This window comes from Falco peregrinus, chromosome 15 (genome assembly GCF_023634155.1).
Source record: "Falco peregrinus isolate bFalPer1 chromosome 15, bFalPer1.pri, whole genome shotgun sequence".
Taxonomy (NCBI): Eukaryota; Metazoa; Chordata; class Aves; order Falconiformes; family Falconidae; genus Falco; species Falco peregrinus.
This window is the reverse complement of record NC_073735.1, coordinates 8,018,134-8,038,289: the sequence shown is the minus strand read 5'-3', so window position 1 is coordinate 8,038,289 and position 20,156 is coordinate 8,018,134. Positions and strand designations below refer to the sequence as shown.

The window sequence follows — 20,156 nt, the reverse complement described above, 5'->3', positions numbered from 1 at the left end:
CGGCCAAGACAAAAAGGCTTTACTACAGCTCTCAGAGCGCCACCGCCAACCGTAAGATCATCTCTATATTTAATTTCCAACGCTCCTTCCTTCCCCACCATCATTTGGAAAATAAGCCCTGCTACACAACCAGCAGGTACAAGCTGGCATAGCTGTCCCCTTCCAATCCTGGGAGCGGCCACGGAGGCATTGCTTTCACGCTGAACATAGGGGTTACAGAGTTTAAAACGCAGCAACAGAACGGAGGGAGGTTTTTGGCGTCGCTGGAAAACATAAAGAACAAGTAATCGAGGGCCGGGGCACCAGGTCACAAAGAAGAGGCTGTGGTCTTCCCCCTGAGGCAGAGGCTCAAAGCTGTAGTGTAGTGGAAAGTCCTAGTATTTAAAGTCTTGAAAGGAAAAGACAGAACAAGGGATGGAAAGGAAGGCCCAAGGAGGGACTCCGGAGGCGGTGGTAATGCACTAAATGCAGTCATGATTAAGGTGGCGAGTTGCACAGAGGCACCTGAGCTCTAGCCGCGACCCCTGCCAGGCAGTTATCTCGCCAGCAATTGTAGGCCTAGGGACAAGATCCTGGTTTTCAGTTCAGCGTGTCCTCCAGCTCCTCCTTCTGCTTCTTCCTCTCCGCCAGCCACCGCTGGATCTTCTCTTTAAGCTCAGTGTTTGGTCTGATCTGGTCCATAGTGAGGGGGCTCCGATTGAAAGGATCTGTCTGATCGCTGAAAGACAAAGCATTGACATTATTTGGACAGTCTTGGCACTAGAAATAAAGAAAAAAGGAACACAGGCCCGGAAGAGTCACTGGGTAAGTGAAACAGATCCCCAAAAAGCACCAAGGTATGAGGCCGGTGCTGCGTACCTGAGGAGGTGCCGGGCTATAGTTGACCGGTCCACGGTGACCCGGGAGGAGGGCAGTATCACAGGGTCCGACATAAGAGTGCTCATGATGGGATCCAGGAATTCATCACAGGCATCTGCGTACGTCTCCTCCTCCTGCTGCTGGCGATCTGCAAGAGACTGGCGGGCATGTGCAGCTTTTAGAGACTTAGTCTGCCAGTTTTTTCAAAACCAGGTTTGCCTCAACTCATAGCTAAAGCTTTTACAGCTCCATGCTGGCAGGGAGCCCTCCCACCTACCCCACCTGAGCCTCAGACAAAGCCCTGCTCCCAGAAACCCACCTCCACAGCAAAGACGCAGTGAAACACAGGTGGAAAAGTACACCAGCAACCAGTTCCACCTTTTTCTTTTTGTGCTTAAGTCTGCTCCGGTTCTCACCTTGATCCTCTCAGCCAGGTTACTGAAAGAGACTATCATGTTGCCAGGCTTGTTGATTTTCTTCAGAACACGAACGGTTTGGGCAAAGAGTGTTGGTGAATAGGAGCGGCCGTCCTTAGGCACCGTGGCACAGAAGTTTTCTTCATCACTGGACCACAGGTTGAAAGAGATCAAAGGTTTAAGTATCCACATTTAATCAGGCTGCAAAACACAGTCCCCATGACAGCTGCATTGCCACAGCAGCGAACTCAAAGCTAGAGAAAAGCCTGACCATAATGAAGCATTTCTCCCAGGCATCCTCCAGAGCAAACCATGGTTTAAGTGTAACCATGGTGGTGCTTAAGTTCCACTCCTGCTAGCTGGCTTACAGCTGATTTCCACAGGTAACTGAAATTTAAGATTATTATGGAAGAACACAGCATGCCTCTGAACAGAGCAATTCTGCTAGTGCCATTCGCAGAGGGGAAGCTCCCACCAGGGCCTATGGGCCTCTGCTAGCCACAACACCCCCTGGATGGCTCCCAGATGGCTCCCACCACCCCACACAGCACCTCTCCCCTGTCACCTACCCAAGGTTTAGATAGATGGTACAGATGTCAGACACGAGTTGCTGTGGCTTGAAGTCAAACTCACTGAAATCCTTGACTTTTAAAGCTCCCATTTTAGGCCCAACTAGGTGTTGCAGGAAGTAGTTGAGCATGGAGATGATGCGCTCAGCAAGGAAAGGATGCACAAACAGGGACTTAATTTCTGGAACAGAAACCAGTGGTTCCCTGAGTGTCACAGCAATCCCATCCTGCTCTAACCACCCTAATACCAAGCTCCTGCCCACCCACTCCCTGGTGGGGCCCTTCACCAGGTCCTGGCAGGCAGGAGGGGTTGCTTTCCCTACCTGAGGTCAGGAAGGCCAGAGTGCCAATGGTTTCGTTGGACATGATGTTGTGGAAGCGTGCCAGCTGACCAAACATCTGCAGGCTTGACTCCTTCTCGCGGCGAGCCTCCTGGGACAGGCTGTCCCACTCACCACGGTCCTTCTCGATCTGCTGAACTTTAATCTTACTGAGGTACTGCAAAGACATGGCGGGGAAATGTCTGGGAGAACAGGCAGGTACATGGGCAATGACAGCTAAGCCAGACCTGCTCTGCACTGCTCTGGGCTGCCAGAGGCCAATCTGGGATGTGAAAGGCACGACAGTGCTTGAAAAGGCTGCTCAGAACCACGTTTCACAAAATACAGAACATTCATTTGGGCGGAAAACCATAGAAAAGACCGTAAATGTTCAAAACCAGACAGGCAATAATCGGCATCACCTGTCTTATCTGCTGGCCTCCATACAATCAATCCTACGGCAAATAAAAGCTCCCCAAAAAAACCCTTTCTAGCAGCAACAGGCAGCTCTGAATGGCATGGAGAGACAGTCATCACACACCAGGGACATGAGTTCACCTGGCGCTCGCCTTGTAAACCCAAAGGAGAACTATGTGAAGAAAAAAGGCCTTTGTTAGGATGAAACACCTGCAGGAAGGCCAAGGAGATTTGAAAATCAAAACCTAGAGAGGTGGTTTAAAGCCTGACTGCATCCAGATTAGCAAGAGGAAGGTTTCCTCTCCAAATCCCCCAGCATGCTTCATGCTGGCTCTGATTCATGGGGCCGGCCCAGAGCAAGCTGATACTGTTCTAGGGACAGAAGGTCGATATTCCACCTGGCTGTCTTCGAGGAGGGTCAGAATTGTTGCTTACATGATGCTGACAGCACACGTGTTCAGCCCTACCTGTATGGCTTCATCCAAAAGGAAAATGGCATCATTCATAAGCAAATTAAGGAAGCGCAAGAAGAGAGGGGGGTTCATTGCCTCCAGGTTCTCTGAGGCATAATCAGCCAGAGCCTGCAAGGAACAAAAGAGTGGTGAATGTCATGGCACAGTCCCAATGGCAGGATGCAGATCCACGTGCTCCAGGCAGAGCTGCACACATGCTCACTTACATATGTGCTTCTCGCCTCACCTTTATGCTCTGCCTGTATGAATCTGTGCCCCACATGTACCTCAGGATGGGATACATGGGACGTCGGTAGTTAAACTTCTGTTCAAACTGGTGTGGGTCACCTAGACACGAGCAAAAGAGCGAGCATTTCACATGGGCAGTCGGCATAAGCAAGGGCTGCCAATTCCTTTTCAGTCCATTTGAAATAAAAAACCTGCTTCCGTACAGGCCAGTGAAATCTTTTACCAACTTCAAAGCAGGACAACCAATCCCACATTAGAAGAGGACAGGTGATGACACACTGTAAGCATCGCTGAGCAGAAAAGCTTGAGCTCTAGAGATTATCCTTTCTAGATACACAGTTCTGCACAAGCCAGAAGTTTGGAAAGACTGAAGCTTTGCTGGAATGCTGCCTGCCTAGTGTGGCCAAGCAGCTTAACACGGCGCAAATAGATTTGTTCATTTTCACTGACATACTTCAACCCCTGGAGACGTTCCCCCCGCAGATGTTACAGAAGGAAGGCAACTCTTCCCCTTTCACGCTTACCAGTAAACTCTATATCCACAAAGACTTTGATAAGCGCCTCGGCAAGATGGGCAGCATTTTGGTAGGAGCAGAACACTCGCTTGCGATGAAATACACTTGAGATGAGTGGGTTCTGGGCCTGATCTAAGTGAGGCATCACAGCTTCCAACACTTCTGCCAGCTTGGCACGCAGATGAGGATTTTTCATCCTGTGAGAGAAAAAAGCAAGCTAATCCAGGATGGCACAAGGGCCAGGGTGTAGGACTGAGCGGTTCAGGAACGACTCCAGCAGTTGCGCCTGCCCCTGCAGGAGTGCCCACTTGTTGTGGACCATCTGTAAAGCTAACACTGGCGTCCAATGGCTCACTCTTAATATTGGAGCCACAGGGCAAAGGCATGCACTGAATACCCACAGTTAAGTCTCAGGCAGCAAGGCTAGAGGGTGTGGAAATGGCAAAGCTGTTGCTTCCACCGCTCCTGCAACAGCTATCTAGTGGCACGTACTGCTCGCAGTCCACACTTGCTTGTCAGCTGTAACTCCTGAGCAAACCTGACGTGCTGTCCCAACTGTTTACCTACAGCCCAGTGACTTGCTTCCTATTTATTCTGCAAGTCCAAAGCACTTTGTCTACTGGGCCTGCCGTCCAGTATAAGTCACTGAGGTGAAGGCATAACTCCTCTGCCCCACATGTGGGGCAGAAGCCAAACCACCTGCCCAAGGCTGCACCGTAGGGTACTGTCAGGAGGAACTAGTCTCCATCTCTGGAGCTGGCCCAACGACAGCAGGAATGGTGAGAGCTGCCTACCAAGTGAAATCTCCATCTGCTCCCAAGTTCACTGTGTTTACACATGCGAGCATAAACAAACGAACAGCAGAAGTGTAGCGTGTACAGCAAGGTCTTATCAGGAAGACTGTTAAGACTACTCAATTCTGTTCAGTGCTTAGTCACTATAGTAGACTTCATAGAGATACTCCAAACAGATCAATCCCAGCAGTTTCCTTTAACAAATACCAAAATGGCTCTAGCTGACGAGGCTCCTGCGTAATACAACCAAACAAGGATTTAGACACTGAATCACATTTGTGCCTCGTGTGAAGCCTGTGTTTTTCAGGCAGGGCCTTGCTCACTGTGCCTCCTGTGGGCAGGATTTGGCTGTATAAACCCAGCCTCGAGACAATCAGATTCTGACAATTTCCACTTGCTTGTTCCCCTCTGGGTGCTCTGCAGATAAGCACACAGGGCTCACATCCAGGGCCATACATACCTCTCCACATCACCCATGAAAACAGTAACAAAGTGAAGGATGTGCTCCAGAGAATCAGCAGAAGTCTCCAAGATATCATCAGAGAAACGTCGCAGGAAAATGAAGAAGTCGCCCAAATTATCAGCAAAGAATTCTGCAAACAGAAACTGTACGTGAGTTCCTCCCCAGGCAGCTCATTTTGCCCTTTTTTAGCCTCCCATTTACTCTCCTCTCATTGCACTGATTCTTGTTAAAGTTTCAGGAACTAACTAGCTATATCAGAACACCGTGGTTGTGAAGGACGCCTGGCCTGATTAAATTAGTAACACACAGGATCCACTTCACCTCTCTCAGAAGTCAAGTTGCTTATGGGATGAAACTCAGCAGCTGCCTGCTGATCATAGGCACTGTTACCCAAGAAAGACCCAAGGGAAGAGAATCTCAAGGCAACAGAAACCTCAAGGAGGATTTTGCACACAGAGAGAACAGGCTCTCAGCACGGTATTTGGCGAAACTTTTCAACTTGCCCACAAGTGTGGTATTTAAAAGGTCAGCAGCATTAACACCCTACATATGCCCCCTCAAACAGCCCCAAATTTTCGTAGAGTGGTCCTCTTCAAAGAGAATATTCTGCGCAAGATGCTGTCAGCTGTAGCACTGTGTCCTGCCCTGGACAGAAACAGCCTTCCTTGGACAGTTCTCCCAGTGCTCACCCAGGTTGTACCAGGAGGTACGCTGTCAGGTGACCTTGGAGGTCCCAGCTTTCTTTGGAGCTTCTGACCTCACTGCTGAGTTTGAAGCTGTGACTGACCTTCCCTATGCTTCCTCATATGCCCTGGAACCCTTTTCTTTTCAAAGGCAGAATGTCCTCTAAGCAACTCAGTGAAGAGGAAACCCCGGCGCAATGAACATCAGGCTGCATACATGTTAACTGCTCTAAATGCAGTTATTACGTGCATAGCTCTAGACTTGGGCGGTTAATTGTGGCAGGCACACAGACTGCCAGCAGGACAAGCTGCTTCACCTGGCACATAGGCCAATGCACTGTTTTCCACCTCTGGCAGCGGGAAGGTCAGCTCAAGTGGTTCCGTCCCATGGTTTCCCATGGCCAGCTGCACCAGCAGAACTGCCATGGACACCTGCAGATTCAGGCAGTTCTGCAGCATCTGTGGCTCCGTCATTGCTGTCTTGGTGGAGAGATAGATAGTCATCAGGCGCTCAAACTGCTCCCTGAGGCTGTCGGCAGCAGGACTGGAGCTCTGCTGAGCTTCTCGCCATGCTACTTGCAGGCGGTGAAGGCTTTGGTTTATCTTTACCATCTGGTCATGCAACCTACCCAGAAAAGAAGACACAGAGAAGAGATGCACAGACCACCTAAGCAATACATATGTTAGTGCATGCTTTTATTTTGCTTGTGAGAGACTGTTCTGCACAGCTGAATTCAAACCATTTCCTGCAGATAATCTGGTTGGGGCCTTAAGAACGGGAAGCCTTTAAAGGAAAGGCAGCCAGGGCCTGGAAGGATACCAGATCGTGCTGAGGAACTGCAGTGGTCTGCAGAGCAGTCTGGAACACTGAGGACCATGGCAAAGGCCTCTGCAGGGGTGCAGAGTGTGAACTCGCATGGCTGCAAACCCCCTTAGGTTACCAAGGTCAGGGATCCAGCAAGCCTGAGACATGCCTGCAAGATGGCATTTGCAGTTTCCCCAGCAACAAACCCCTTGCATAACTTTTTGCCCATTTCTATATTTAGAGAATAAACCAGAAGGGGATGGTGCTTGGATCAGTGGTGACCTCACAGTATCCAGGCAACGATCTGCAGAGGAAAGCTGAGAAAAATAGTGTGTTCTGGTGTCCAGAAAACTTTCCTGGAAACAGGTAAGCTACCTCGCCTTTCTACTTCGCATATATTCTATTCACTAAGGCAGTTCAGAGAGCTCGCAATAGGCAGGTGCTCTGCTGCCAAGGTGCTTTCTAGTAGATAAGCGAGATGCCTGCGGCCTGTTCCCCCAAGGAGAGGAGGGAACCAAGCGACCCACGGACACCCAGCACTTGGCTGTTAAGTTTCTGTAAATAGCGTGGAACACCAGTAAACAAAGTTTATTTCCAAAATCAGGCAGCCTGAGCCTCAAACGTCAGTCAAAACATGCAACTCAACCAGCCCACTCTGTATTCCGAGTATTTACTAAAAATTTACATGGGTGGAAATAGCGCTGGGGGCTATCTGAGAGCAGTTACCTGTGAAATCCCAGGTGAAGAGTGTACTGCGTGAGGACCAGGTTTTCTGTGACCAGATTGTAGCTGTTCGCAAACTCCAGCTCTTGCTCACTCAGTGCAGGTATCAAGCATGTTTCTTTTTCCAAACCTGGAATGAAAAGCACCGTGCATGAAGTCCTACCCAGCAGCGCTCATGAGGAAGGGGCTCTAGAGGGCCCCCTGCTGAAGAGAGAAAACCAACTTTTTTTTGTTTGGTTTGTATTCAGCTCTCCCCTTGCTCCTCTCCAGTCACACCTTTAACTCTCCCTTTACTGGATACATTGAGAGGCCGGGACGTGAGGAGATCCCCTTCCTCATCCCCTCGCTCCCCCAAGGTCTGGGCGTACCTTTCATATGCACATTCTTACTCCTCCGCTCCTCTTCATTCAGCTCCTTCAGGGCACAGTAAGTAGGGTTGAAGGTTAGCAGCCTTGGAGATTTTGGTTTGCAGAAGGGCTGGCACAGCTTCAGGAGGGCAGCTCCCAAGTTGAGGAAGAAGGCATCTGAGGCATACATCTGGAAGAAGATCTCTGGCATCTGGTTAGCCCAAATTTTGGTGCGGCCTGCGTTTGCATGGAGGCAGTTTCCCAGCCAGGAGAGAATCCTGTGCTTTGTCTCTGGAGACAGCTGCAATAGGTTCTTCAGCATCTGGTAGATCTTCTCGTGGAACTGGGCCATAAACTGTTACAGGGAACAGAGTGCAGTTGAGGGAGTCATTGGTGGGATCGCTCTTCTGCATCTCCTGTCATTAATGCCACCTCTCCTGTCATTAACGCTCTCTGAGCTCTCCTAGCTCCAGGACGCCTCTGCGTCACTCGTCAGACACACACGTCGGGAGTGCGTCAAATCCCAAGGCCAGCAGCAAAAGGTAATTAGGCACATCCTCAAAAGCATAGTCAAGAGCAAGCGGTTTCCATGGGGAGTAAACCCAAAATTCTTTATGTATTTTTGGCAACAACAATTGCCCTGAAAGGACGCATGATGGGTAAGCCCCTCTCTGTGACCCCTTCTGCACCCACATTTACTTCTATATTTATATCCTGTGTTCTGATGCTTCATTCCTTACCTACTGAAACGTTCCTAGCACTGTTCCTCTGAGGAAGCCATTTATTTTCATGAGAGCGAATGTTGCCTGTCACTTTTTCTGCCAGGGAGTCAATTAGCACTTTAATTACAGGACAAGTGCTGGAAACTATTTCCCAGTGATTACAACACCTAAAGGTAGTTTATCTTCATGTAGCACCTCAAGTTATGGTGCTAGCATCTGTCCCACAAGTGTCATTCTACCCTTTTCCCAAGGCTCAGAGAATTACTTGGACAAAACATGACTTGCTCAACTTGAAGACTTATGTTACAACAACCTGAGGAAGCGGGGGGAACCGTTGACATGCTACAGCTGGAGCATCCAAAGCAGTTTTGTGACTCGCTTAGTCACAAGCCAGAGTTATTAAAGAGCTGGCAGCGGAACTCAAGTGTTGATATCATGTCTTTAACCCTCCTGGCAACTAGGGGCCACTAAAACACACAGGGAAGCAGTACTGCCACGCTTCAACCCACCTGATGGATGTTGGATTCCTGCACTTTGATCTCTTGTGGGCTGGATCGGGATGGATTCAGAAAATAGCCATGGTTCTCTACTACGCCAGGGGTCTTTAACAAGCATGAGATGTTTAAAATTGTGCCTAGCAAAGTCTTCTGGTACATCTGGCCATTGCTGGGATCCTTGGGCTGGATGTAGCCTGCAAAAACCTAGGGAACACAGCAGGACACGCTGAGAGTTGCATCAAATCCCAGTAGAAAACCCCCACAAACTGACAGATTTGGGAGAGGCTATGAGGAAGGAGAAGAAGGGCAGGAGCATGCACACAAGGTATTGTTATGCGGTACTCTTGGTTTAACCTCTTTGGATTAGGACCTACAAATACGCTTCTGCAAGCGGGATGTGTGAGGAGCTCTTGATCAGGCCGAGGCACCCACCTTTGCTACATCCTTCTGCTTTGTAAAGTAGAGGAGCACATCGAGGTACGTGTACAGCAGGATCTGGCAGAGGTCCAGGTCCTTGATCCTGCCCAACAGGATATCAAAGACAGGAACTATGACCTCCCCGAACGTCCGCACCTCCTCGTCCATCGTTAAGGCTTCTATGACCTCTTCAAGAAACTCAGTCATGTTTTCAAACTCTAGCAGGGGAAGCAAGACTGTTACTCATGGTACTCCAACAGCCAAACCTCAGCGTCCGTATGCATACATGCCGCCATCTAAACACCACCTTCTGTTTTAGAGATAATGGGAGCCAAACCTTCACCTGACTCCAGGACGCTCTTCCCATGAACTTAACAGGAAGGGCAGCCTCGCAGCACCAAGCTAGCAACACAACCCAGCCAGACTTACGTGCCCCTCTCAGTGCCTCCAGCATCAGGTCCACCAGCTGCTCATACACGTTCTGGTTGACATAAATCTCCGGGGTAAGGAGGACAGTGCGAGTGTTTGACACGGTCAGGTTCCGGCAGCGCATGGCAAAGGGCAGCAGGTTCTCCGGGACCTTGGTTATCTGTGCAAAGAGAATGAGACAAAGTTGGGGCCTTGACATCTGCTTCTGGCTGTTAAAACCTCAGCTCTGCCACCTTGGACCAGAAAGCTGGGTGACCGAGCTGCCTTCTTCCTTGGAAGACCCATCCCACCTCTTCTCTTGCCCTCTGGAAACAGGCATAGAGGTAGCGCAGAATCTGTCTCTCCCCTGCATCCCGGTCAGCAGAGAGGTTCTGTGTGCTGGTGGAGGTCATGTAAATCAGGTGGCTTCCAGGCTCCTGCAGCAGTAAGCGGGTGAACAGGGCCTAGGCAGCAGCAAAGAGAGACAGTAAATGAAATGGTCCCAGCAGAGAGGCAATCCCCCCAGAACAAGAAGCCCAAAGTCACCACAGGCTAAATAATTTCTGATGCAAACAGCTCTCCCTACCCCTCAATAAATAACAGAGCACCAGACTGAGAACCCTCAGGCTTGCTCCTCTTCTAAACAAATCTCCCAGTTCCTTTAAGAACAACAGCAGCCCTAATAGAAGTGATTCTCATGGAAAGACCCACCAGGAGCAACCAACACATCTGCAAAGGAAGCCAAGCATGTGCATGAACGCTGAGTGCAGTTTTATTTGGTGGCATAAGAGACCACATGCTGCCCTGCTGCCAGCAGTGCTTGCCTCTTGCAACTGCATGAGAGTCCTCCCTCACACCCCCTCCAGGCAGAATATGTTCCCCTCACCATCCCCCACCGATCTGCAGGGCAGCAAGCTCCTGCAGCCTCCAGGTGGAGGACAAAGAGCTCCAATAAGTAAATCCTAACCCTTTCTCAGCCTCGTATCCCAAAAATCCCGCAGCTGTTTTCAGCAAAGTTGCAACTGGCAGCTCCATGCTGGGCTCTGGCAAACAGACTGCATTCAGGATGTATCACATATGCGTTGTGAGGAAATTAATTCAATGCTTGTTGCCAAAGTAAGCAGGACACCCGAGGCCCGGGGCAGGTGGCCCTACCTGCTCAACGTTGTCCATGTCCAGCCAGTCCTGGTCATCCAGATCAGTGGCCATTTCTTCCAGATAGACACAGCGCACTGGGATCCCATTCCCACTCTTCATGCTGGGGTCACCTGAGAAAGACGCAGAGTGCCCAGTTTCACCCAAATGGACAGACAACATGCCAGCAGGCTGCAGAACCTGCAGGCAAGGCCCTGCCCATGGCCGGGCCACTTGCTGCAAGCTGCTGCGCTGAGGCACGTTCCCTCTTCCAGCGCTCCCCTCCAACATCAGATGGATCTGGCAAGCCCTGCCCAGTCTAACAGAGTTTCCCCAGCCTGTAACACCCCCCGGGTGCAGGCAGGAGGGTTTCCGAGGCTTACTGTTGTCGAGAGTGATGAGGAAGATCCTCTGGATCATGTGGTTGATGTTGAGCTGCTCGCACAGCTCCCGCTGCGAGCGGAATGAGCGGCTGATCTCGGCCACTGAGTAGTCGCAGTCGTCCAGGCTCTCAGAGACGCTGTTGTCGGAGTCATCTTGGCTGACCGAGGTCTCATCGCCTGCAAAACAGGGTCCTCAGCGCCCCGGCGGGGGAAGCCTCGCCCCGCCGGAGGGGCCGGCGCCCGCCCCACCCCACCTGTCGGCTGCCGCAGCTGCTGCTGCTTCTGGACGGCGGCGAAGTGCTTGGCGGCGGCGATGGAGCCGAAGAGGGCGGCGAAGGGGTTGCTGGAGATGCTGTTGTTGTTCTCCTGGTCGGTCATCTCCCCTCAGGGCCGCGCCATGCGGGGGGGGCCGGAGCAGGGCTGCGGGGACAGCCGCCGTCAGGGCCCGGACCCGCCGGGCAGCGGTGCGCGGTGCTCGGGCGCCGGCCGGTGCCACGGCCCGTTCAGCAGCCCCCACTTGCGCTCACCTCCGCCGCCGCCGGAGCGCTGCGCGTCACCGGGTCGCACCACAACAGACGTCACCGCCGTGCGCCGGAAGGCGAGGGCTCGGGGGCGGGAGCTTCGGAGGAGCGGCCGGGCGGGGCGGAGAGCGGGCGGCAGCGCCACCTGGCGACGCGGAGGGGAGGCCGCCGCGCCCCGGGCCCGTCTACCCGCCGTGAGGCGCACAGCGCCGCCGCGGTCGTTGCTGGCAGTGCGAGAGGGGTTGGAATATTAATTGCATGCAAACCGGCTAACGGGCACCTCTCATCGATTCGTGTGCCATTAACATGCGCATCGGCACGTGTTGCTTTTGCATATAGCAACACCTGTCTGCAGTTGCGTAAAGGTCGTAAAGCATCTAACTGTTTAATTGTTGAATTTGTAAAGATTTTGAATTTTTTAATTTTTAACTTTTTTAATTTTTTATTTGTAATTATTAATTTTGAAATTAATTTAAATTTTAAAATGTGTAATTTCCGCCCCCCTCCCCCCAGTTTTCAGGTTGTGTGGGAGGTGCTGGGTGGGAGCGTAGGCACGCACAAGTGTCTGTGCGCACGAGCAGCACCCACGGCCGTGGCCCCACCGTGTCCTGCCCCACGGCCCCCACCCCCCCCGTCCCACCCTGCCGGGACACTGCCCAACCGCCCCAGCCAGCCGCTGGGGGGTGGCCATGTGTGGAGCTGGGGGCGCTGGGTGCCATGCGGGGCCCTGGGGGTGGTGGCTGGTGCCTGGTGGGGCACCATGGGGGTACCAGCAGCTGCAAGTGGGGAGGGGGCGGCTGCGAGCAGCTCTGCGGTGGGCTTGGAGTGGGGCAGCCGGCTCAACAGGTGCCAGCCACCCGGCTGACCCCCACCCTGGGTGCGTGGGCTGCAGCTGCCACCCGACTCCACCAACTAAGCAGGGCACGGGGCGATGCCCTCCGTGGGGGGCTGCAGCTCCCAGCCAGCCCCTGGTAGGTGGGAGGGACCCTTGGGGCGCTGCCAGCTGCAACATGTCCCACCGTGGTTTCTATGCCTCTTCACAGGCTGAAAGCGCATTAGCTATGTTTGTGGGGTTTTTTTAAATATATATATATGCACACACATACATATATATATGTATTTTGTAATATATCCATGGTCGCCCCCACGGTGGTGGGTTGACATTGGCTGGCTGCGGGTGTCACTCCCCCCACAAGCAGGGTGGGCTGAGGGGAGGGGGAGAAGCAGAAAATAAAATGAACGAGAACTAGTGGGTTGAGATAATGGTAATTTAATACAGAAAAAGTGAAGGTGCTGCACAGCAAAGGACACCAGAAGGATTTTATCCTCCCCTTTCCCATCAGGGGATGGATACAAAGTGCAGTGCTTGGCAGGCGGGGGCAGAGGGGAAAGGTGATGGCATCCCAGCTGGGCTCAGGATGTGTGAACTTTAAATATGTATATATGCACACACATAAATTTACAGTTTTATTTTTATCTAAAGGGTCATGTTGCACACCATGCCGTGATGGGGCAGTGGCATTGTACTGTGGATGCTGGTACAGCACTCCTGGCCCTGGCTGAGCCCCCCACCCACCCCTCCAGGGCAGCAAAGCAGCAGCCAGGTGGGTGCAGAAACACAGTTTCTGTAATTAGCAGAGTAGGCAGCAGTGATAGAGGCAGGGCTGGAGGGTGGGAGCCCTCCCCTGGGTGATGGCACCCTTGGGTGTCACCCCATGCGGCTGGGCCTTGCCCTGCATAGGAATTGCACGGCCTGCCTGACACTATTAATTGAATTCTATTAATGCAAATAATTGAATTATGCTAATTTAATTTTATTAAACTGTGTCCCAGCCCCTAGCAGCACCGCTGGGTGTGATGACATCATGGGGGGGCCCTGGGGTGGGAACATGTGGGACTGGGGGGCAGTTTGGGGTGTCGGGGGCCATGGGGCAATGTCTGAGCCTGCAGGGTGGTGAGTGGGGGTCTAGAGCCACACGTGGGGCAGGGGGGCGGGCCTGGAGCTGTGTGTGTAGGGTCACACCTGCACTCTCAGCGCCAAGTCCCACTGCACCCCAGGGTCACACTCTGTTACCACGTGGGGGGACAAGAGTGGGGGGCAGGAGAGTTTCCCTGCCAGCCTGCACTCCTGACCCGCGCCCAGTGGCCAGCCCCCCGTGCCGTGCCCAGCGGCCCCGGTGTGGGGTCTGAGCAGCCCCTGCCAAGCGTACAAACCAAGCAAAAGCTGCTGATTTATTTGTGTGGGGTTTTGTTTTAAAATACACTTTAATCACCCATTGTTTGGCTCTTGTTACGCAGGAACAACTTTGCAAAAACAACACCATGTGGCTGTGGCTGGGGTCGAGGGTGGGAGGGCTCAGCCCCACGGAGGGAGGGTGGGCTATGGCACTGTCGGTGCAGGACCCTCCGCTGGGCACCCACCGAGCACGGCCAGGTGTCCCGTCCCAGGAGCGGCTCAGGCGGTGGCTTCCTGCTCCAGTAGCTTGCTCCGGCTGCCCTCAGCCACACTGCCAGGGACGCTCAGCCTGGCGAGAGCATCCTCACCCAGCCCGGGCCCTGGCAGGGCGCAGGGCTGCAGGAGGTGGTCCCAGTAGAGGCTGAGTGTGGAGTGCTCCTGGTGCTCCAGCTCCTTCAGCTCATGCAGTTCCTTGGCGCTGGCTGCTGGGGTCTGCACCTCGAAGGTCATCTCGAAGCGGCTGTAGTCCACCCGGAAGGCGCCTTTCTCCAGGGACATGCAGGGCTCGAAGCGGTACCCCCAGAGGATCTCGTCCTCTGTGTATGAGGTGCGGGCTTGGCACGTCATTCCTGCAGTGAGACAATGGCTGAGCTGCTGCCGGTGGGCAGAGTGCAGCGACGAACTGACCGCTGCCTAACGAGGGGCTTCCAGCCCTGTGTCACCCATTGCTGAGGGGAGCTGGTTTCAGCCCCAGGCATCTCTTGCCAGGCTGCCAGCCTGGAGCCCAGGCTCACCCAGCATCCCCAGGACGCCAGGGTGGCTATCTGTTCCCACCCCAACCCCCGCAGATCACTCGCCTGTGGCTTCCACGATGCCCTCGAGGATGACGATGATTTCGAACTGCTCCCGGCGCAGCGACTCAGCTGACATGTCCCAGAAGGGGCTGTGGTGGTTGATGACGTGGCAGATGATCTGGGGCTCCACCAGGAACAGGCGGTCCTCCCCCGTGTCGTAGCCCAGGTTTAGCTCCGACTGCTCCAGGGGGATGAACTCCCCCTCGGCCGTCTGCCGGGACTTGATCAGCTTGGCCCGGATCTTGGCGTCCACCATGTGGCTGTCCCGCAGGTCCCCCACGCGAAACATCAGGCAGAGCTTCTCGTCCCGGCGGGAAATGACACAGTTCTTGCTGAAGATGAGAGTCTGGGCACGCTTCTTGGGCCGGGAGATCTTTACAAACATGCAGCCCACCATCAGGGCATCGATCATGGAGCCCACAATGGACTGTGCCATCAGCAGGATGACACCCTCGGCACAGTTGGCCGTCACCATCCGGGAGCCGTAGCCGATAGTCCGCTGGCTTTCCACTGAGAAGAGCAAGGCGGAGATGAAGTCGTCCACGTTCTCGATGCATGCCCGCCACTCAGGATCGCCCCGGTGCCTGATGTCACCCCGCACCCAGGCGTCAAAGAAGTAGATGGTGCCAAAGACCACCCAGGTAATGATGTAGCACATCATGAAGACGAAGAGGAACCAGCGGTACTTGAGGTCCACGATAGTGGTGAAGATGTCTGACAGGAACCGCTTCTTCTCCTGAATGTTGCCCAGGTTCACCTGGCACTTGCCCACCTTCGTCACGTAGCGTTGCCGCTGCCGCTTGCTGGCCTGGACCATGGGGCTGTCCTCCTCCATCAGCTTGCGGCGCCGGCTCTGCAGCCCCTCCGGGGTGGGGACTGCCGTGCCGCGGGCAGGGCTCTTGCTGCGTGCTGAGCTGGGGATGTTGGCCACACTCAGCCTGTGCAGCGGGTAAAAGCGGGTGCCCGCCTCCTGCGGGGTGGCCGGTGGGCACCAGGATGGATCGCCAGGATGGTGCTGGGTGGCCACCATGCTGCCGCGGCTTGACGGCAGGGACGACTCACCAGAGATGATGCCACCATGGTGGTGTCGGGGTGGGTAGTTTGGCATCGGGATGCTTCTCTTGGCAGATGTGGCAGCGGCTTGCTGCCGGCTGTCCTCTGCCAGAGCATCAGGAGTGACCGGGAATTCAGGCTGCAGGAGGGGAAAGGAGCCTGTCGGTGAGAAATCGCCTCTGACAACAACCGCGACCGCCTGGCAGCATCCTGTCCAAAGGATGCCCAGGAGCCCTGGCGCAAGCCATACCTTCTGGGGGAAGGTGCCATACCGGCTGGTGTCGGTGGGCGGCCGGGGCAGGTAAGCCAGCATGTGCTTGGCCGTGGGGGTCTGTGCCGGGGGGATGGAGTTGCTGCGGCCACGGGGCTCTTCAGGCACCAGCCAGCTGCCGACGACACTGTTGCGGGTGCAGGGGAGCACCATGGCAGTGCCGGGCGGGGGCTCAGCCCCGGGCTGGGCGCAGGGTCCTGCCACGGGGGACACAAAGCTGGGAGTTATTTTGGACCCGGAGAATGGCGTGGGGCTCTGGCCCCTCTTTGCATCCCTCACAGGCCAGGGTCTGGTGGGACTGCCCTTGCCGGGCAGCACGCATGCCAGCCACAGAGCTGTGCCGGGGTGGCTACAGGCTGGCACCAGATGGCTAAGCCCATTAGGGGCCATAATTGTATTGCAGAAGCCGGGAAGGAGGCGTCTGCTTCCGGCAGGGAGCAGCCCCAGCAGTGGGCAAGCTCCGGGTGAGCGCACACAGCTCTGCTCCATGCTCATCCCAGGCTGGGTCTGTAGCTGCTGGTCCTTTCATGAGCTCAGAGCAGAAACGGGCCCCCAGGCATGGGAGGAAGGACAGCCCATGATCGGAGATGCAGATCCTGCAGCTGGGTGCCTCAGGACGGACTGAGTCCAGCCATGAGTCTCCCCACGGGGAGAGGGAGGTCGTGTTCCTGGAAAGCCAGCCCGGAGAGCAGCAGCCCACGGAGAGGGGGAGCGTGGGCGCTCTGCCTCCTCCAAGCATCCAGCACTGCCACAAGGCAGCAGGACCAGTGGTCCTTGATGCAGCAATGGAGGACATCAGCCTCCGGATTGATCTCCCCCCCCCCCCCCCCCCCCAGCACCCTGTGCAGACCCCTGGGCGAGGGCGGCACCCACCTCAAGTCCAGGCGGAGCAGGTGCCAGGCCGGCAGACGTTGTTCTCGGCTGGTGGCTCCCGCTCTGCCCCGGCTGCTGCCGGGCATCTTACCACCCATTGCGGTGGGAATCCTCCGCCGGGCTGGGCTGCTGTGGCCGGTGGGAGGGAAGGACAGGGAGCTTCGCGCTGGCCACCAATCCTGCTCCAGCGGCAGAAGGTCGCCTGTTAATCTGTCTCAATGACAGGCACAATTACCTTGAGACGATTTAATCAGAAGAAGTAGGCGCACCCGATGCTCGGGGGAAGGAGTAGGAGGGGTTTCCCTGCCATCTCAGGATGGCTTCCCGGCCGTTCTCCCGTTCTCTGGGATGGGACCATCAGCAAGGGCTGAAAGATGTTGCCCCTCTCCCTCTTGGTCCGTGCTCCAGGTTGAATGCGGTCCGTGCTCCCTCACCCCTTCCTTTCGGGAGACCCCTGTGAAGGTCCCTCCCGATGCCCACCAGGGCCAGAACCCCAGCACCAGCAAGACTCAGTAATTTCCAGCCTGACCCCCAAATACTCCCGTTGATAAGAAAGCAGATGAAGGAGAGATTAATCACTAATCTCCCAGGGAAGATGAATCTGCAAGCTGGACCCCGCAGAGGGGATGCATGCGGGGGTGGATGGGAGCCGAGCACCAGCACAAAGTTGGGATTTTCCTGACGATATGGCCCACCCTTTTCCCCCCCATCTTATTTTATTGCAGCACATTGTCCTCCCGGGCAAGAGTTTGCTCATGTCAAGCACCATGAACCGCGTCCCCTGGTGAGGCACTGGGTGCAGGACAGGGTGATAGGTGCCTGCCTGCTCGCGGTGGGCAGTCACCCCCCTGCCCTTGGATGTCCCCATCCTCCATGCACCTCTTGAAGGCTCCTTTGCAGATTTATTTCACGACTAAATGAAGGTCAATGCCTCAGGCTCTCCTGAGAAGAGCCTGATGCCGGCTTCCCAGTGCCTCCGTCCCGCCTCGGGGCCCCCTCCCTGTCCCACTGCGGCTGGAGCTGCCGCTGCTGAGAGGTGCTTTCTCTGCCAAGGCTCTTGCTCCCGGAGGATTTGCGTGCTTTGGCTTAACCCTCCTGGGCGCAGTGAGGCAGCGGTGGGACCCTGGCCGGAGTCACGGCAGGGATGCACCTGGCTTTTGCTGCCCAGCCAGGCGCGCTTTCCTTTTCGCGTGAAAAAAACAACAATGGCTGGAAAATGACCGTGGCCACACCCCAGCGTCCAAGGAACAGGCTTGAATCCGCTCCCCCAGGCGCCAGACGCGGCGGCGGGGCGGACGCTGCTCCACAAGCGCTAATGCCCGCAGCCGCCGCTCAGGGCGGCTTATCGCAGCCCGCAGGTTAGCGGGGCGGCATCAGCATGGCCGGGAGCTGGCGGGCCAAGGCGCAGGCTGGGGGGATGCTGCTGGCCCTTCTTGGGTGGGTCTCCTCCTGTGTCACCACCTTCGTGCCGCTCTGGAAGAGCCTCAACCTGGACCTGAACGAGCTGGAGGTCTGGACCATGGGGCTCTGGCAGGTTTGCATTGCCCGGGAGGAGGGGGCGGTTGAGTGCCGAGCCCACGGCTCCTTCCTGGCGCTGCCCCCCGAGCTGCGTGTCTCCCGCCTGCTGATGTGCCTCTCCAACGGGCTGGGGCTGCTGGGGTGCCTCCTCGCTGCCCCGGGGCTGGAGGGCTGGAGAGCCTGCGAGGACAAACCCAAGCTAAAGCAGCGGCTCCTGCTCACCGGGGGCGCAGCACTCGGAACAGCGGCAATGGCCACCCTGGCGCCGGTCTCCTGGGTTGCCTACAACACTGTCCTCGACTTCTGGGACAACACCGTCCCCGACATTGTCCCCCGGTGGGAATTTGGGGAGGCCACCTTCCTAGGGTGGTTTGCTGGAGCCTTCCTCGCCGCCGGTGGGCTGCTCCTCGCCTGCAGTGCCTGCTCCATGAGGACCGCAATGCCACAGGCCCCTGCCTGCCACCAGGCTCCAACCGTGGCAAGGCCGGCTGGGGGCCACCACCTGTACCCCAAAAACGCAGACCTGGTCATCTAGGCACTTGGGGTGCCATGCCCTGCATGCCTCCTGGCTCTTCCTGTGGCAGGGACGGCTCCCACATCTCTTACAGGATGATTTGCTAATTCCTATGGCAGACCTGCAGATTTTTTTCCTTCCTCTGTGTGTCTGCTTCACTTTTTCTCTTTTTTAAGGAGCAACAGCTCTCCCGGTGGCATTCGCCGAGCCAGCGTGGGAAGACAACAAGGCAGAGGCCAAGCAGTGGGCAGCGCTTTGTCCTCCTAGTGACATTTGTGGCTGAGTCACTTACTGATGCCCCTGCATTTGCATCCTCTGCCAGTCCTCTCTAACCAAGCCTGTTGTGGTTAAGGGCTACACCCCAGCATAGCAGCTCATTCCTTGCATGTCCGTATCACTCTGATGTAATTGCAATAAATTATCATGGTTGTTGGCAGCATGTTTCCATGCTCTGAATGTACAGCTGCACCTTGCACGAGGCACAGCATGAGTAGGGAGGAAGGGTGGGAGCTGTGAGGGACAGTGCTGCTGCTCCAAGGACACTTTGGTTTGTCCAGAAAAGATGGGGGTGGGGAAGGAGGATGGGTGGAAAAAAAGGGGGAGACAGGGAAAATGAGAGATGAGGTGGTACCAAAGACCATTCCCACTGCAAAGGCAGGATGCCAGCAGCTGTACCCCCTTGCAGTAGCCTCACCTTCTGACGGCCAAGATGATAAAGTTGTGAGCATGCCACAGACCTGCATGCAGCAAATTCCTCAACTGCATCGTTTACCTGTGTGCAAGAGGCAAGTGGTATTTTATGGGTCTTCTTACCCATTTCTTCTGCATTTTCCCCCCTTTCCGCTGTAAAAATAGAGCCTGCTTCCACATCTCTGTGCAACCCACAGCATGTAACATCAGGCTGGATTAACACCCAAAGCCCTGCCAGAAGCCAGCCCTTTGCTACAGCACTGGTTAAAAACCGAGTTCACTGCTGGTTTAATCCCCACAGGCTAAAAGCCACAGGCGCGTGACTGAACTCAAGGAAGCCCCCAGCCGACACCGGCATTCCTGGGGGAAGCAAAGTCCGCTTTCCTCCAAAAGTCTCCTTTTGAAACCTGCACTTCGCTCAGCTGATGAGGAGAGAAAGGAGCGGGTGGGCAGGGGGAAAGAGGTTACTGCCAGGGGTTTCTCACGCTGCCTGGGCTTGGGGCACAGCAGCTGG

The 20,156-nt window shown here is 55.1% G+C and overlaps 3 protein-coding genes across 5 annotated transcripts; 1 reads left to right on the top strand and 2 right to left on the bottom strand.

The window, feature by feature from the left end:
- Positions 1 to 31: 31 nt before the first annotated feature.
- On the bottom strand, positions 32 to 11,742 carry UBE4A (ubiquitination factor E4A). Its single transcript, XM_055819345.1, has 19 exons — positions 11,427 to 11,742; positions 11,173 to 11,349; positions 10,811 to 10,923; positions 9,967 to 10,119; positions 9,677 to 9,836; positions 9,263 to 9,465; positions 8,843 to 9,034; positions 7,633 to 7,966; positions 7,268 to 7,394; positions 6,054 to 6,361; positions 5,051 to 5,183; positions 3,806 to 3,993; positions 3,280 to 3,380; positions 3,048 to 3,161; positions 2,167 to 2,341; positions 1,844 to 2,024; positions 1,275 to 1,422; positions 859 to 1,016; positions 32 to 718 (listed from the first exon to the last, which is right to left on the bottom strand). Exons 1-19 carry the CDS (start codon positions 11,548 to 11,550, stop codon positions 580 to 582), a joined length of 3,228 nt encoding a protein of 1,075 aa, XP_055675320.1. The 5' UTR covers positions 11,551 to 11,742; the 3' UTR covers positions 32 to 579.
- A 1,208-nt stretch (positions 11,743 to 12,950) lies between these two features.
- LOC101913105 (G protein-activated inward rectifier potassium channel 4-like) lies at positions 12,951 to 17,905 on the bottom strand. 3 transcript variants are annotated; one of them, XM_055819342.1, is made up of 5 exons: positions 17,800 to 17,905; positions 16,921 to 17,130; positions 16,027 to 16,244; positions 14,727 to 15,915; positions 12,951 to 14,498 (listed from the first exon to the last, which is right to left on the bottom strand). In XM_055819342.1, the coding sequence occupies exons 3-5, from the start codon at positions 16,198 to 16,200 to the stop codon at positions 14,149 to 14,151; spliced, it is 1,713 nt and encodes a 570-aa protein (XP_055675317.1). In that variant the 5' UTR covers positions 16,201 to 16,244; positions 16,921 to 17,130; positions 17,800 to 17,905; the 3' UTR covers positions 12,951 to 14,148. The 3 variants fall into 3 exon arrangements, with proteins under 3 accessions (XP_055675317.1, XP_055675318.1, XP_027646204.1); XM_055819343.1 differs by lacking the exons at positions 16,027 to 16,244; positions 17,800 to 17,905 and having other exon boundaries at positions 16,921 to 17,320; XM_027790403.2 differs by lacking the exons at positions 16,027 to 16,244; positions 16,921 to 17,130; positions 17,800 to 17,905 and having other exon boundaries at positions 14,727 to 15,637; positions 15,786 to 16,014.
- A 380-nt stretch (positions 17,906 to 18,285) lies between these two features.
- Positions 18,286 to 19,367, top strand: CLDN25 (claudin 25). Its single transcript, XM_005240055.3, has one exon. It carries the CDS (start codon positions 18,299 to 18,301, stop codon positions 18,971 to 18,973), a length of 675 nt encoding a protein of 224 aa, XP_005240112.1. The 5' UTR covers positions 18,286 to 18,298; the 3' UTR covers positions 18,974 to 19,367.
- The last annotated feature ends 789 nt before the right edge of the window (positions 19,368 to 20,156 follow it).

Excerpts from the sequence above, each read along its gene's own strand:
- UBE4A (XM_055819345.1), bottom strand. The coding sequence starts at position 11,550 with ATGACCGACCAGGAGAACAACAACAGCATCTCCAGCAACCCCTTCGCC. Across the intron at positions 7,967-8,842 it reads AGGAATCCAACATCCATCAG|TTTATGGCCCAGTTCCACGA; the intron begins GTGGGTTGAAGC and ends TCCCTGTAACAG. Across the intron at positions 7,395-7,632 it reads TAAGAATGTGCATATGAAAG|GTTTGGAAAAAGAAACATGC; the intron begins GTACGCCCAGAC and ends TTTTCATTCCAG.
- LOC101913105 (XM_055819342.1), bottom strand. The coding sequence starts at position 16,200 with ATGGTGCTCCCCTGCACCCGCAACAGTGTCGTCGGCAGCTGGCTGGTG. Across the intron at positions 15,916-16,026 it reads ATGGCACCTTCCCCCAGAAG|CCTGAATTCCCGGTCACTCC; the intron begins GTATGGCTTGCG and ends CCCCTCCTGCAG. Across the intron at positions 14,499-14,726 it reads GGGCATCGTGGAAGCCACAG|GAATGACGTGCCAAGCCCGC; the intron begins GCGAGTGATCTG and ends GTCTCACTGCAG.
- CLDN25 (XM_005240055.3), top strand. The coding sequence starts at position 18,299 with ATGGCCGGGAGCTGGCGGGCCAAGGCGCAGGCTGGGGGGATGCTGCTG.